This window comes from Lontra canadensis, unplaced genomic scaffold, assembly GCF_010015895.1.
Source record: "Lontra canadensis isolate GAN:19392208 unplaced genomic scaffold, GSC_riverotter_1.0 scaffold105, whole genome shotgun sequence".
NCBI lineage: Eukaryota > Metazoa > Chordata > Mammalia > Carnivora > Mustelidae > Lontra > Lontra canadensis.
The window spans coordinates 2638046-2654607 of NW_022631099.1; the positions used below are offsets into that span (position 1 = coordinate 2638046).

General features: G+C 52.0%; 1 protein-coding gene across 3 annotated transcripts; it reads right to left on the minus strand.

The window, feature by feature from the left end:
- Positions 1-1500: 1500 nt before the first annotated feature.
- CCN5 (cellular communication network factor 5) lies at positions 1501-14367 on the minus strand. Of its 3 annotated transcripts, none has more exons than XM_032838616.1 (5): positions 14072-14361; positions 13800-13892; positions 9785-10001; positions 4415-4669; positions 1501-2665 (listed from the first exon to the last, which is right to left on the minus strand). In XM_032838616.1, exons 2-5 carry the CDS (start codon positions 13857-13859, stop codon positions 2445-2447), a joined length of 753 nt encoding a protein of 250 aa, XP_032694507.1. In that variant the 5' UTR covers positions 13860-13892; positions 14072-14361; the 3' UTR covers positions 1501-2444. The 3 variants fall into 3 exon arrangements, with proteins under 3 accessions (XP_032694507.1, XP_032694508.1, XP_032694509.1); XM_032838617.1 differs by having other exon boundaries at positions 13800-13909; XM_032838618.1 differs by lacking the exon at positions 1501-2665 and adding an exon at positions 2677-3038 and having other exon boundaries at positions 14072-14367.
- Between the last annotated feature and the right edge of the window lie 2195 nt (positions 14368-16562).

The window sequence follows — 16562 nt, forward strand, 5'->3', positions numbered from 1 at the left end:
TTCAAGTGAACACAGAGGAACGACTGACCTGATACAACACCGCTACGTGATGGGAACTCGCTCAACACAGTGATCGCATAGGGCGGGCACTTCTATTTATGCCCATTTTACAGGTGAAAAGACTAAAGCACTAAAAAGGTCCAGAGAATGATGGCTAAAATTGTTATTTAAATCGCACAGTACTCAACAGCCCTCTGTGTAGAGTACTGCCGTCATCGTTTTAGAGGAAAGGACACTGAGGCATAAAGAAGTCAGGTACCCTGCCTAAGATCGAGCTAGGAAACCTCAGAGCCAAGGCGGGGCAGATGGCCAAGCCCACCCTGTGCCACTCTGTTCTGAGCTGCTGGGTAGTGAGGTCGCAGACCTTGCAGCCAGCCGGCCAGGGGTCCAGCACTACAACCCCAGGACAACTCACTCATAGTTCCGAATCTCCATTTATCCCATCCTTACAATGGGAACATCAGTAGCACTTTCCTTTAGGGTGTGTCCCAAGTGCAACATAGAGTTGTGGGGAAAGCCCCTAGCAGCTGTCTTCATCCTGGCTGTCATCACTTCTAGAGACAATACCTGAATTTTTCCTGGCCATGTGTTCAGAGTTTACCTTGCGGAATCTGACCCACTGAAACTCTCAGCGTGTGAGAGACCATCAGCCCAGTCTTGAGTCAGGTCAGCTTGGCGTGGGCTAAAATCTCTCCCCAGCAGCAGACCAGCTTTTGGACAGACCACTTTCCCAAGCAGTCTCCTCTTCTGTGCCCTGAAGTTAGTTCTATTCTGTGAAGACTGAGTTGTCAGATGCTGCCTGTGATTCTCAGTCTGGGGTTTTGGGAAGAGGTGGTCCCTGAGCAAAGTCCCGGGGGCAGCTGTTCCGGGGGGCGGGTCGTCCTTCCCCTGCTCAGCTTCATACCTCATTGCCCCACACTCCCAGGCTCCCTTGCCTCTTACCTTCTCAGTGGGGGTGACCCATGGGAGGCACCCCTAGAAGCTGGGGCGGGGGTGGTGGACTGCAGAAGCCAGGTCTGCCTCCCCAGCTCTGTCGGCTTTTTGTTAGTTCTGTAAGGCTGCACCTGCTCCTGGTAGAGGGACCTGCTGTGATTCCATCTTCCGCTGGCAGGTCCCAGCTTCTGGGCTCTCCTTCAAACCCTCCATTCCAACAGCTGGTACCAAGTGAAAGAAGCCATTCATAGAAGAGTACCCAGTCTATTGATGTGAAGTTCGAGAACCAGCTTTCCTTCCTGTTTGGTCATAAAACTCAGAACAGGGTTTGCCTTCAGGGGCGGAGGAGATGACCAGGAAGGGGCCAAAGGAAACTTCCTGAGATTCTGGAAACGTTCTGGACCTTGATGGAGGTCTTGATCACACAGGTGTTCACATTTTCAAAGACTTTGTAAACCGTACGGTAAGAACTGTGTGTTTCACGGCATGTAAACCGCGCCTCCATAAAATTAATTTAATAAGAAGAAATCCCTGTTTAAATACGGAGAGTGGTCTCCAATTTCCTGGTTGGAGTCTGATGAAAACACAGTTTTTATTTTTAAACATAACATGTAGATCACAGAAGAGGATGGAAAATTTGTACATAGGTTTGTTTGTTTTTTTTTTTTTAAGCAATAAAACATGAGACTTCAGACAGAATTTCACACTTGGGTTGGTTTATTTCAGGCCACGTTTCCCAGGCCCCAGGGGGCTATCCTTCATGCTCCCCTACTTTTCTCTGGTCTTAAATGTTGCGAAGCATCAACCTATATATAAAATGTCTAGCTCTGCGCCTGGTACATTGTAGGTGCCTGAGAAAGGTTCATTCCTGTGAATACAAGTCGGGTTTAATAGATCACTCTCCGGCCTGTTTTCCGACTTTCTTCCAGAGAGTGTGATTTCACCTTGTGACTTTCACAAAACGTGCGACCTCTGAATTCTACCCTAGATGGTGGGGTGTGGGGGAGCTTTCTCAGACAGCATAAGCCTGACCTACAAGCTCTTGCACAGACACATATACAGGGACATTTTTATGTCACTCCAGGAAAGGAAGCAGGAGATTCAGAATATCTGTGTGCCCCTCTTCACCACACCCCCAGAAAAATAGCCAGTCCAGCCCAGCACCTGCCTCGGCCTGATGATTAAGGGACAGCTGGTTGTCCTATCTGCTGGGAAGCTTGCCTATGCACATGTTTGATAAAGGCTGTTGGGAATGGAGCAGAAGACCCTGGAAACCTTGGCCAGCCCCCTAGGCCATGAGGTAGAAGAAGGGGGCTGGGGCAGACATCCCGGCTCTATCTCAGGGTCCAGATGGAGCAGACGGCTTGTGAACATTCTGGTCCTCCAGGGCCTGGATTATGTTGCCTAGCCAAGGGCGTGGGGAGGAGCCATCTGCCTTCTGCTCAGGGCCCAAGCGCTGGCTTGCCTGCTGGGGAGGGTGGTCCCGGAGCCCCCAGATCCCCAGCCCCGCTCTAGAAGGCGCTGTTCCGTGGGCCGCGGCCCCTGGCAGGTGGACAGGGCCCAAGCAGGCAGAGGCGGCGCTGGGTCTCCAAGCGGCAGAGGCGGTTCTGGTTGGACACCCGAGTGGCCACGCCCAGCCCACAGGTGGTTGAGCAGGGGCCCCAGGCTGTGCTCCACTCTGGGCAGGGGGCTCCAGGGGGTGGGGGAGCGACAAGGCCAGAAAACTGGGGTCCTGGGGGAAGAAAGAGAGGTCAGCACTGTGAGGTCCGGGCCTGGCAGCCAAGTCAACCCAGCTGCCAGCAGCGCCCTCTTGGTCACGTCCCTTAGCCTCTCTGGACCTCAGTTTCTTCCCATGTAAGTTTTCTAATGGGTGATAGTTAGGACTGAGTAAAATAACGGAGGGGGCATGCTTAGCACGGTGCTGTGAGCACCTCGTTTGTGCCGGGTACTAGGCAGCTACGGTGGTGCCGGCCATGATGGTCCCCCAGTACGTGGTGGGTTTCTCATTTCTGCACCCCATGGCATCTTCCAGGAAGAAGGTTGTGGCCTGTGAGTAGAGGTGCTGGGACTCAGTGGCAAAGCTGCTAGGGTTTCTGAGGCTGTACCTGGAACAAGATGGGAGGGTTCAGCACCGTCTAGCTTCTCCTCCTCCTCACATCTTATTCCGCTTTCTTAATATTGTGGTCTCCTTTCTTCCGGTCCTTATTAACCAAATGGTTCTCAGCTGGGGGTGACTGTGCTCCCCTCCTTTTGTAATGTCCGGAGACATCTTGATGGACACGGCTGGGACTGAGGCTACTGGAACCCAGCAGGGATGTTGCTAAACACCCTGCAGGGCACAGGGCAGCTCCCCTACGAGAGCATCACCCAGCCGGAGTGTCACTCGTGCCCAGGTTGAGAAAGCCTGTGATATGTGTGATATGCACCTGTGTGTGTGCAGGGCGTATGCGGACACACACACACACACACACACGGACACACGTAATGGAGATGAGATTGCATTTACAGTGTCGCACCCAGATTTTTCATATATGAGATGAACTCACTGTCATTCTCCTATGTATTTACGTGGATGTGTTCCATTCCACAACAGGGATAATGACAGCCACCACGGATGGAGTGCTCTGTGCAAGCTGCTGCTGTGACTGCTTTCCTTGGGCTTACTCATCCAGACCCCTACAACAGCTCTGCAAGTTAGACACACTTACCCTCATCTTATAGTTGGGGGAACTGAGGCACAGAGACGTTAAGCAACTTTCTCAGAGTCACACAGCTAGGCAACAGAGAAGCTGGGCTTAGAACCCAGACAGACTCCATGCTGAACCCCACCCTACTCTACTCTGATGCGGCACCACCATCAATGAACCGATGCCTTCTTTTCAGCTGCTTTTCTTTAAAAAGATCATGTTTATATAATTACAATAACCCACTAATGTAACAGTAACAAATTCTCTAAAACTGAAGAGTTTATAGCAAGAGGTAACTGTCTTTCCTCCACCTCTGCCCACCCCTAAGCCCACACCCCAGAGGTAACCATCTTGCCTGGTTCAGTTTTGAGTTCCCCTTTGGATAAGCCCAAATAACTACATATTCATAATATTACATAATATTTAAATTATATAAGTGTATTATTAATGCATATCAATATATTAGAAATAGAATACTAATGTATATCATAATAGTATACCTCTGCTATGAAATGGGAGCATTTGATCCAAGTATCCTAGCCCTCCCTTCCCTTCCCCGTTCCTCCACCAATTTTTATCTTCCATTATTTATGATTTAGAATTATTTACTTGTTGCTTTGTCAGTTTAAAGAAGTCTTGTGACTCCTCCCGGGCTTTCCGAGTGTCCTCAGCCACCAGCCCCTCCCAGCAGCGGTCAGGGAAACCTGTGCTCTGACAAGTCCAGGTGTCCCAGCTGCTGGGAAGCCCCACCCCTGGGTGGCCCTGGCCCTGGCCTGGGCCCACCCAGCACTCACCTTGGGCTGGGAGAGGCTGGACCCCCAGCTCCCTTCCCTGGTCGCACACCCACTCAGGGCAGCACTTGCCGGGGACCTCAACCCTCCTGGGATGCGGACAGTCCCAGCTGGGCAGCCGAACGTCCTCGCTGCACAGGGGCACACAGGTGAAGCCCCCGTCCTCACACTGGCAACGAATCCTGCAGTGGGGCTGGAAGGTCTCCCCATCCCGGAATAGGCGGCCGTTCACCTCACAGCTCCCGTCATCCTCTCCCCCTGCAGAGGAGAAACCGGACCCGCATTCATGACCCCCAGCTTTTCCCTGGGCAAGACCGTGCCAGCCGCATCCTCCACCCGGTCTCTCTGCAGAGCTGGCCCAGATCCGGCTGGGGACCAAGTCCCTTCGGCATCTGCTCACTGCCAAGGCGCTCCAGCCGGTCCCCATCGCCAGCCTCCCCTGGTGCCGTCGGGAAGACAGTGTGGTGTACCGCATCCTGGCATAGGGGCTGTGGGGACACTGGCCTGGTTGGAGCCCCCACTCTGCTTTTTATTAGCTATGGAGCTTGGCCAAGTGACTTTACTTCTTCTTACCTCAGTTTCCTTATCTGCAAAATGGGTTATAATGGCACTTATTTCACAGGGTTGTGGTAGAGACCAAATGAAATGATATATGTAATGAATCCAACATAAAAGAGACCTTCAACAGATCCCAGATGCTCTGTTGTTATTATTAATGTAATTAATTAATATATATTATATTACTACATACTATATTATTAAATATATAACTTACATACACACTGAGAGTTCATGCAACACACTTTCAATGTGCCTCTGCCAGGTTGTAGTCATCCCTGCCAGGCCTGGGCTTAACCTGCTGGCTTTGTGACTTTAGATAAGTTCTTTAGATAACTTCTCTGAGTCGCCTTAACAATAGCAATGATGAGAATAGCTCCATGCCTTCCAGTACAGAGACGATATTCCATAACTTCTAACACCGTGCTAGGCATACAGTAGGTGCTCAAGAGACACTCTTCAAATGAAGCCCTCAAGATACAGGCATTATTCCCACTTCCTGCACTGGGCAAGCACTCCCTGAGGGCCGGGGCCGCCCTATGCTGGCTCAGAGCATGGTTGGGACACACCCAGGTCGTTTGAATGAATGCCTCGTGCAAGACCCAGCAAAGAAGAGACACTCATGAAAGGGTTCTGATTTCTTACAGTTCCGGAGATGTGTTGTGTGCCCCTCCTGGGTGCCAAGCCACTGGGCTCCTAGACAGGACTAAGACATAGTCCTTGTCTTGAAAGATGGAGCACCAGGCGGTGGACAGATGTGAAAGTCACCATCTGCCAGACAGAATGAAAAGCCAAGGAGAGGCATAGGTGAGCCGCCCAGGGAGGGCAGAGCAAGGAGGAGCCGAAAGTCCTGGAGACTCAGGGGTAGTTCAGCTGGGTCTGGGGAAAGATTTGCCCGAAGGCAGGTTTTCCCAGGTCTTCAGAATAAAACCTCCAACAGGCCCATACCTACGCAGGGATCTGGGACCTGCGCAGATGTGGGTGCCAGCCCCTGTTCCCACTTGTTAACTGTGGGACTTGGGACAGGTCACTGCACCTCTCTGAGCCAAATTACCTGGCTCCCAGGGCCACTGGAGGATTAAAAGAACTAGTGTACTTAAGGCATTTTGCCGAAAGCCTGGAACATAGCAGATGCTCAGTGAACGGGAGTGGGGGATGTCCGTTCCTCGGGGAGGACGGAATGAGAGCCAGCTCTCTCCCAGCTCCTTCCAGACCACAGCCCTCTGACGCCAAATCCCTGACCTTGGGCTTGGATCATGTGGCCGCCAGTTTCCTGGAAACTAGGGGCAGCTGCCCCTCAATCCTGAGGGGTCTCCCACCAGACTCCTGGGGCCACAGCCCTGGGTTCCTGGTCTCCGGGAGGATCTGGTAAACAGAGGGATTGTTTCGGAAAGTCAGCTGGAGGGGTGATAATTTTAGCAAGGTTTCCTGGCACCTCTCCTGGTCCTCCAGCTCAGAGCTGGCTGGGGGTGGGGCTGAGGATCCCTGGGAGGCCACTCCCCACCCTGGGATCTGTGTACCTTTGTGCGGGATCCCAAACACCAGGAGGCACCTCCAAACGTACTCCTCAATCAGCCACCCCCTGCCCCCCACCAACCATATACACATATAGTTGCCAAAACCCTACTTCCTCTTCCAGGTCCTTCCAATGCCCCCTTGTCCGGCAACCTCCCTCAAATAACTTCAGAGCCCAGTCGTGTCATCTGGTGATCTCTGCGTCCCTCCTTCCCTCTGAGAGTCCTTTGCAGGAGAAGGAACAACAGAGGATTTTTTTTTCCTTTAGCTACTTGCAAATTGTGTGACCTCAGGCAGGTGACTTTACCCCTCTGAACCCCAGTTACTTCATCTGCAAAATCATTTTAATAATAGGACCTACCTCATTATTAAGGGTTTATTGGAATGGTGGGAGAGGGAACACGTTCATTATTAATGAGATCACATGTGTAAAGGGTGTGCCCACAAGACACGTGCCCTGAACGATCCCTGTTATTGCCAGCCTCTCCAGAGCTTTTACTCTCATTGATGCATTCAGTCAGTCCTTATTTACTGGGGGCTTACTATGTGCCAGACATGTTCTAGGGACTCGTGATACAACAATGACTAAAACAGGCAAAAATCCTGCCCTTGTTGGAGCTTTCACTCTAGTGGAAATAAACACTATAAACAAGTAGAGTTTATGACGTCCAATGGTGGTTAGAGCAAGAAAAATAATGGGGGCAAGGTTCAGGAGAGGGCTGTTGAACATGGTGATCAGGGAAGGCCTCCCAGAGAAGGTTGTATTTGAGAAAGATGAGAAGGAGATGCAGGAACTTGCCATGCAGATACCTGGGGGAAAAGAACACTGGTAGAGCAAACAGCCAGTGCAAAGGCCCTGCAGTGGGACCTCCCCTAGGGTATTTAAGGAACAGAATAGGCCAGCATGGCTGGAGCAGAGAGCAGGAGAGAGAGAGGGAGTTAGGCAGGGTCAGAGAGAAAACAGGAGCAGGACATTACAGGGCCTTGTAGCCACTGAGAGGACTGGCTTTTACTTGGAGGCAGTGGGAAGCCGTTGGAGGCCGTGAGGAGGAAGAGGGATGTGATCTGATGTACGTATTGAAAGGAGCCCTGTGGCTGCTGTGTTGGGAACAGAGTAGGGGGTGAGGACAGAATTAAGGAGGCTGTTATAGGGCCACTGCAACAGCCAACACATGAGGTGAGGCTCAGACCAGGCCGGTAGCCGTGGAGGGACTGAGAAGGGACCAGAATATCAGGTTCTAGAATATTGTGAAGACTTCGCTGGTGGGCACTATGTGGTTGTACAAAATGACAGATATCAAGAATGACTGTAATTCATGACTGTAAGGTTTTGAATTCAAGCTGCAGGAAGGGTGGAGATGCCCTTGGCTAAGCTGGGCAGGCTGCACACTCGGGGTGTGGGGTGTCAGGAGCTTATGGTGGACACGCACACAGCTCAGAGTCTGCTGTCAGAGGTCTGTCGGGCTAGGAATTGACTGGAGAGTTTGAAGCATCATATTCCCTCCAGAGCTAAGACCTAGACTCCGCCTCTGTAAGGTCTTATCTGTGGGGTTCACCAGCCTCCAGATCTGGCTCATGAGCACTCACTATGTTGCCTGACCACGGCTGGGAGTTGTAGGAAGAAGCAAAGATCAGCTACAGTCTAAAGTCTGAATCAAGATGGAATAAGAAAAGCCCCTTAGCAAACTTAATGACGGGAACAGCCAATATGTACTAATCATATGCTGAGAATCAGGCAGTAGAGGGATGGACAGGAAGATTGTGGAGCCAGCTCCCTGAGTTCAAATCCCAGCTCAGCCACTTATGAGCTGTGTGACCTTAGGCAAGTTGCCTAACCTCTCTGTGCCTCTTTTTTCCAACTGTCTATAAAATGCAGATGACATTAGTACCAACTTCATATGATTTCTGTGAGATTAAATGAGGTGGTATTTGTGAAGCCCTTAGTGCCTGGCTCATGGTAAGGGCTATGAAAGTGTTGGATAAATAAAATGCTTCCAAATGCTTTAGATGTGTCCTGGCTCGTTGAAACAGCAGCCTGGGAAGATAAGTGATACTTATCTCATTTTTTCCCTAGATACATTTTTCTTAGCAATCATGTATGAGTTTATAAAACAAATCACTATCTTCTCATGATTACACTCCCCTGATTTAAAAAAAAAGTGTTTAACAAGGATTTAGTATTGATAACTTTATGTCTATTAGTCTTGTTGGGTTTTTTAAAACTTGCTTTTTTTCTGTAAGTGGACTCATTATCAGTGATCCATGAGCCCTTGTTCTTTTTTTAAAGTGATACATGCAAACAGATGAAGACATAGATTGCTCTTTAAGACTTATTGAGAAAAAAAAGAACACCCTCCCATTTTTCTATTTCTCTAAAGCAGTAGTTATCTGTTGGAGATGGTTTTGTTCCCCAGGGGACATTTGTCTGAGACAGAGTGTCACGACTTGCGGGTGAGGGACATGCTAGGGGTGTACAGGGAACAGAGACCAGGAATGCTGATGAAGGTCCCGCCGGGTACAGGACAGCTCCCCTCCCCCAATATAGAATGATAACAAAGAATTGTCCGGTCCAAAAAGCAAAGTTGAGAAACTCTGATCTAAAGCATCCAAGGGCACGAAGGCTTGGAATGGTGGGAGAGGGAACATGCTCCAGGTCACCAGTAAATGGCAAACTCAGGATTCGAACTCAGGTCCTAGGGCTCCCACTCCAGGAGGAAGGCAGAATGAAATGTTGCATCACACCCTGTGTGGCCCAGTCCCGAGCTGCATAACAGTAATCATGCTAGTTAATATTACTGAGCCTCGGCTGGCTCATCTATAAAGTGAGTCTGGAAGGACTTAGCTCGGAGGGTCCTTGTGAGGATTATGTGATTTATGTGAGGGTCCTGGGGTAGTTTCAGCATACTGCCTGACACCTATTACTCCATGCTGCCCCCCCTACCCCCCCGCAAGTAAACAGTTGCACTTTTATTTTCTCAGAAGTGTTGTGAAGGTCCTGAGAAAGGATAGTGATTCCCGGTTTAAGGAATCTGAGAGGACTTCTCTGGGGAGGAGTGTGTGAGGTTGGCTTTGACAGTCGGTTGTGGTTTGGACAGATAGGAATGAGGGGACGCTGTCCAGGTGGGCGGCATGGTGGAAGCCAAGACAAGAGGGGAGGAGCCGAAGGAGGGCCTGGGGAAATGTGGGCCACCAGCTGGTGCACCTGAAGTGAGGAGATAGAGAAGAGCTTCTCTTGGTCTCAGGACCCCTCAGCCTTGACCCTCTCAAAAACACCCGCATCCGTCCGGCAAACCTGCTTACAGAGGCACACAGCCCCTCGGCGTCCAGGGCCCACCCTGGGTTGGCAGACCAGTCCCTGGCTGGGGTCGCAGACGTGGAGGTGGTCGCAGGGCTCCCCCAGCCGCCGTGCGCACACCCGGCAGCAGCCACAGCCGTCCAGCACCAGGGGCACCCCCAGTGGGCATCGTGGTGGTGGCCAGGGACAGGCACAGGGCGTTGGGCACAGCTGGGCACACACCTGCAGAGACAGAGCATGTCACTCGGCCACGGGCATTCCAGGTGGGCAGTGAGGGGTCCACGCTTTGGCCCCAGGGTCACACAGACCTGGCCTTGGACCTTGGCAGTGTGGCGACACCCTTCCCTAAGAGGCAGCGTGGCCTTGTGGTCGTGAGCAAGGACTTTGGCCTAGAGTCGCAGTCCTGCCTCTGCTCCTTATTAGCTGAGTGACCTTGGGCAAGTTACTCAAGCTCTCCAAGTCTCAGTTTCTTCATCTGTGAAAAGGGGCAACAGTAATATTTAACTCAGAGGATTGTTTTCAGGATTTCATACATGAAATGATGCGTGTTAAACCCTGAGCACAGAGCCCATGCTGTAGATGCTCATTGCCTTAGCCATGATGATCACCGTCGGGAATTACAAGGGATGACCTGGGCCCCGCCCTCAGAAGCTTACAGAAAGGCAAAATCAGCAAAACAAAGGATTACAATGGCAGGGCACTGCACATTTTCTAGCATGTAGACTGGAAATATTTGTCTTGACAACTAAATAAATCACACAGTATCATAGATGTTTTTGATCTTTGGAACAATCCAGAGTATGTTTCTGGATATGTATCCGATCTGCCAGGAAACTTGGTAAAATACTGATCCCCAGGCCTCCGCTGGGACTTCCCAAATATAACGTCCAGGGACATGCTCTGGAATCTGTGTTTTTACCGGGCTGTCTTGGGGCTTCTGATGCATAGCTAGGATTTTGACACCTCTGCTCCAGTTCTAACCCCCATTCCCCTGCCAGGGAGAGATGGGGGAAACTGAGCTCCAGCGAGAGAAAGCATCTTGCCGAGAGTCAGAGTGTGTTAGCTGCAAAGCTGAGCCCACTTCCTCCTTAAGGATCCTGTAATTGGGAAAAGCCTGAGCCAGGGACCCATCCCCCACGGAGAGGGTCAAGGTATTGATCCAAGTGTCCTGGTTGTCCCTCCACACTCAGGACAGAGAAACAATCAAGCCAGAAGCCAGATGCCGTGGTCTCCCCATATGTCCATGTGAAGGTGGGGACCCAGAGGCCGGCATAATTCAAGATATTCCCAGGTAGCCCCCTTGGTGGGGGGTCGATCTTTAGTTCCATAGGCTCTTTGGAGGACCAAAGGGTTTCATCTGGAGGATGGAAGACTTACAGTTTACAAAAATAGAATGAATCACCTCCAAACTTCTGTGTGGCCCCAAAGCAGGCAGTGAAACCCTTGGCCCTCTTTGTTCCACCCGTAGAATCCCCCAGTCCTGCAAACTTGCCTTCAGTGGACTGCAGCTTGCACCCCAGCCACCAGGGGCCGCCCCAGACTGGCCAACCAGCCTGGGGGGCCGGGATGGGGGTGGTGGCTCCAGGCAGGGACAGCACTGGTCAGGAAGCAGGCGGGCAGCTCTGTGCCCCGGGCCTCACAGGGGAGCGAGTCGCCATCTCTGCAGGAATTCCATGCTGGAGAGTGGGTTATACTGGAGAGATTCTAGAGAAGATGGCCTAGCCTTGCCCCTCAAAACCTGGTCTGGACCAGCAGCATCCGGCTTGTCTGGAAGTCTACAGCAGCATCTAGGGTCCCTCTTTATGAACCCAAGGCTGCACTGTAATAAATCTGGAAACAATTCTCATGGAATCACCCTGAGGAGCCATCAGCCAGACTTTGGGGTCCCTGTGTAAAGCAGAGGTTGGGCTCCCTTGGTTACTGAGTAGTGGGGCCCCTGACCAGAATTGGCTCTTGGGTCCCTCCCAGGCCAGGCCACAAGCCTTCTGCTTTGTACCCGGGTTCCCGACCCAAGCTGCCTATGGGGTGAGCTTGGCTTAGGGGGATGTGCTGGTCCTGACACCCAGGCGGGACCACTAATAATACCGATGATGTGGCCAGCATTGACCACAGGCATGCTGTGAGCTGTAATGTGCTAATTCAACCCTTTCAGATGAGGTACTCGCTTTGTGTCCACAGGAAAGGCCAAGAAACAGAAACTCAAAACAGTGTGGGGACGAGGCCAATAAGAGGTAGAGTCAGGACTGGAATCCAGGTCCACGTGAATCCAAGGCCCAGGCTCTCATCACCACAACCCACCTTTGTCCTTGGGCAGCTCTGTTGCCAGCTTAGCCTCTGCCTCAGTTTACCTATTTATTCAGGAGGGACAGTGAGAGGTCAAGGGAGCCCAGCCAAGGAGAGACCTGTCTTCTCTGAACTCCCTGGATCTCCAGGGAGACTCACGCTGTTTCCCCTGAGCCTTGCTGCAGTCACCAGGGGGATGAGCCCTGGACATGGAATATTCTAGAAAAGAGTTGAAATCCAGGTTGTACCTGGATAGGCTGTGTGACCTTCAACACACCATGTAAATGCTTCGTGGGGAGGAGGCTGTTTCCTTCTCAAAGGGGTGAGACCACCTATCTGGAAATGCGGACAGGGATTAAATGAAGTCAAGGCTGGCTCTTGGTCACGGTGACTTTGTCCATTTCCGGGTCTCTGCCACCTTCCCCTGTTCACAGACCTGAGCCCAGGAGCCCACAGGCTGCCAGAAGACTTAGAATTCTCTCCCTGAGGATGGTTGTGGCTTTCTGTATTCATGATGACTAAGTCCCTGATTCTGTGCGGTATGCCGCCCGCCCAGCTCCCGGGGACAGAGAATAAGGGAGGGGTGGACAGTGAGTCCCAGACAGCTTCCTTTGAGTCTTTCATTTAAGCCTGGCCCCGGAACCCCAAGTCCCCTATTCCAACTACCCAAGCCACTCACCCGGGCATCGGGTGTTGCTCAGCCCCTTGGGGGAGAAAAATAGTGGGGTCAGGATGCCAGCTGGGCTCACAGCCTTGCCCCCCACTCCTGCTCAGGATCCAGGAGAGAAATGCTCCTGCCATGATCCTCAGAGAAGCATGAACGTACAATGAGATTGTGACTTGTGGTGGGGCCAGTCTCCATGGCATCGGGAACTCAGCATTTGCTGAGGGAATGATGGGGCTCGACAGCTGGGGCCTTGGTCCAGGTAGGGGAAGAGGCACGGGCAGCAGGAGAGGCACAAATAGAAGTGCCCCTTCCCTACTCCCCACACAGCCAAGCCCACCTGGGCTCCACCGCCTCGATTACTCTGATGTTTCTTCACTGTGTGATTTTAGGCAAGTTGCTTCCCCTCTCTGAGCCTTGCTTGCCTGAAAACGGGGGATAATAATTCCTTATGAGGTTGTTGGATATGCTAGGCAAGGTAGATATTTCACAAACCTTGTGAAAAATGTTCCCTGAGAGGAGATCGCTATTCCATGAATGTCTCCCTGTCCCCCTTCAGCCCAGGTCTGCAGGTCACTCACACCCAACAGCAGTAATGCCCTTGCGGTATGAACTTTCCCATCAGGTAGACACCAACATCCATCCAAATCCTGGCTCCAGGTAGGCAAAGCAGGTTGTATGTTGCGTCTTCCCATATATAATGAGGACACCCCCTTCAGTGCTGTAGAAGGGCTCTGGGGACCGCCAATAGTCCTGGCCCTCTCCTTTGGAACACCTGTCACGGTCCAGGTCCTTCTGATGAATTACCATTGTGATCTTTGCAAAGACCTTGTGATCATTTTGCCCATTTAGCTGAGGGAGCAGCTGAGGCTCAGAGAGTAGGGACTCGCCTGAGGCAGCACAGCAGAGCTGGCCAGAGACAAATGTCTGGGCACCGGGGAGGGAAGCTGGGCTGTGCCCAACACCAGGGACCTGCAGGAAATCTTCCAGGGGATCTTTGGCAATGATCCCACACCTCTCCCACCACACCAAGGAAGTCAGCAGGACATTTTGGGGCCCGGGGCCCCCCTTACCTTTGAGAGGAGACAGAGAAGGGAGAAGGCCAGAAGGTGGGTCTGTGGCGTGCCTCTCATGTCACTGTGTCCCCCACGGAGCCAGCTTTGAGCCTGGGAGGCAGGACCTACTGTAAGATTTTATGTTCCGGCGGCTGTGAGGTCACTCCCAGGCAAACACACACACGCACACACACACACACACACACACACAGACGTGTGCGCGCACACACTGGCCTCTGCATTCCCCCTCCTGTCCCCATCCTCATGCTCCCACTGATGAGCCCATTTACCTGAAGATGAGACCGCAGAGGCCACCGAGAGGGTGCCTGCCAGTGTGAGTGTGTGTGTGTGTTTGAGCGTGTGAAAGCCAGAGCCAGTGCCAGTGCCAAGAGCCTGTGACAGGATGGCAGGGGCCTCTCTTGCTCCTCCCAGCCCAAGGGGGTGGCCGCCGCAGCCCTGCCCCAGACCCCAGCCTGAACCCAGGGACGCTGTGGACCCAGCAGGAGCTCCGTAGGACACCCCCCTTTGCAGCGCTGACCCAAGTCCTCCGAAGCCGTGTGGCCCGGACTCTGGGCAGTTTCGGCTGGGCCTGTGGTTTCTGGCAGGAAGATTGGCAGACACCCAGAGGCGGGTGTGACCCAGAGCAAAACTTCCCTGGGCGGCCTGTTTGCTTTTGGCAACAAGGGGCCTCCCTCCCACCGGCTTTCCTGGGCTCTGGAAGGCGGCCCACGGTGCATGAGTCCGTGCAGGCTGGACCTACTGTGTGCCGGCCCTGCTGGATGGTCTGGAAGAACCAAATCCATTGCATTGAATTTAGCCATCTCTGAGGCCCCCTCTGTGGGAGCTGGAGACACAACAGTGACCTTGGAACAAAGCCCAGAGAGGGAGACAACAGCAGGAAAACAGGTGGAATTCCTGGGCATCCTGAGATTCTTGTTCAGAGGGAAGGTGAGGGATGGCTTTCTGGAGAAGGTGTCTTTACAGAGACAGAGGGGATAAGAGCAGGCAGGGTTTGCAGGCAGAGGGAACAGCACGTACGCCTAGGCAGGAGTCAGCACAATAACGATAACGTGCCTATTCTGGGAGCCAAGGTGTGGCTGGAGCTGGGGGAAGTGGGGAGTGGTGCTGTATGGGGGGAGCAGAACACCCAAATTCAAACCCTTCAACATCTCCAGCATTCCAGCCAGCGGGGGTAAGGGGTGTGAGGACATGGGCTTGGACTGTAGAATTTGGTAAAGGTCACAACAGGGGGTGTCGAGCAGGGGCTGGGGAAGACTTTGGCCCCCATAATCTCCACCAGGACCCTAAAACTCGAAGTGAGGGCCCTGGCTTCCAGAACGGGTGGTGGGTGAGGAAAAAGAAGAGTGACCAGATATAGGGTCAGACGGAGGGACTTGCTGAGGCAGAGACTTCCTCCCAGTCCTGGGGAAAGAGGCGATGGGATGGGGGACATAGATGGAAATGCACACTAGGTCTCGGTGGGTTCTGGCTGGAGGAGGAGGGCAGAGTGGAGCGGCGGTGTCCCCAGGAGGGCAGGGAAGGAGATACATCTATTTGTCTATCCATGCTTATGTTTTAGTCCAAGGCGAGCCTGGGTGCTCTTTGCCCAGTTCCTCGTGGCTGAGCTCCCCACTCCTTTGCACGGCAGGACTGTTTTCAGTAATGACCTTGAGATGAGACAAATAGTCTTCATGTATGAACTAAAGCTTGCACTTACCAAATAAAGACAGCCCCCCCATCCTTCGCAGTCACACTGTTTCACTGTTTTAAATTTTATTTTTATTTTTTTAAGATTTTATTTATTTGCCAGAGAGAGAGAGAGAGAGAGAACACACAAGCAGGCAGAGAGGCAGGCAGAGGCAGCGAGAAAAGCAGTTTCCCTGCCGAGCAAGGAGCCCCATGTGGGACTCGATTCCAGGACCCTGGGATCATGACCTGAGCTGAAGGCAACGGTTTAACCTACTGAGCCACCCAGGCATCCCTCACTGTTTTAAATTTTAAGCACAAACCCAAACTCCAAGGACTCACAGAGAACGAGAGAATTGAAATACCTGTATCTTCACCATCCTCTGTGACCACTGTTTGCTTCAAGTCTACTGTCGGGGTGCAGAACCGCATCCCCAGGGTTGGAGACAGGGCTGAGCAAGATTCTGAACTCTCAGGAGCTTCTGCTGCCAGTGCATGCGTGCTCCTGAGTTCATGGGCGCTGGGCCGCTGTCTTCCTAGAGATCTCCAAGTTCCCTTCCACGTAGGATAGGTTTATTAAATGGAAAGAAATTGGGGGAGCCTGGGTGGTTCAGTTGGTTAAGCATCTGCTTTCAGCTCAGGTCATGATCCCAGGGTCCTGGGATCGAGTCCTGCATCAGGTTCCCTGCTCAGCAGGAATCCTGCTTCTTCCTCTCCCTCTGCCCGCTGCTCCCCTGCTTATGCTCTCTTGCTCTCTCTAAAATAAATTAATAAAACTTAAAAAAAAAAAAGGTAACAAATTAGGGGGCGCCTGGGTGGCTCCATCGGCTAAGTGTCCAACTCTGATTTCAGCTGAGGTCATGATCTCAGGATTGTGAGACTGGGCCCCAGACTGAGTCTGCTTGAGATTCTCTCTCTCCCTCTGCCCCTTCCCTTCTCTTGACCTCTCTCTCTCTCTCTAAAAGAAAAAAAAATAGAATAAGAAATTAAAATGTGCTAAATTCGAAGCTTAATTAAAATTCAACAGTTACTACATCAATTGTTGAGAACTTGGACCAAGACAAGATGTTTTCTGGACAAAGTACTTTACGATGG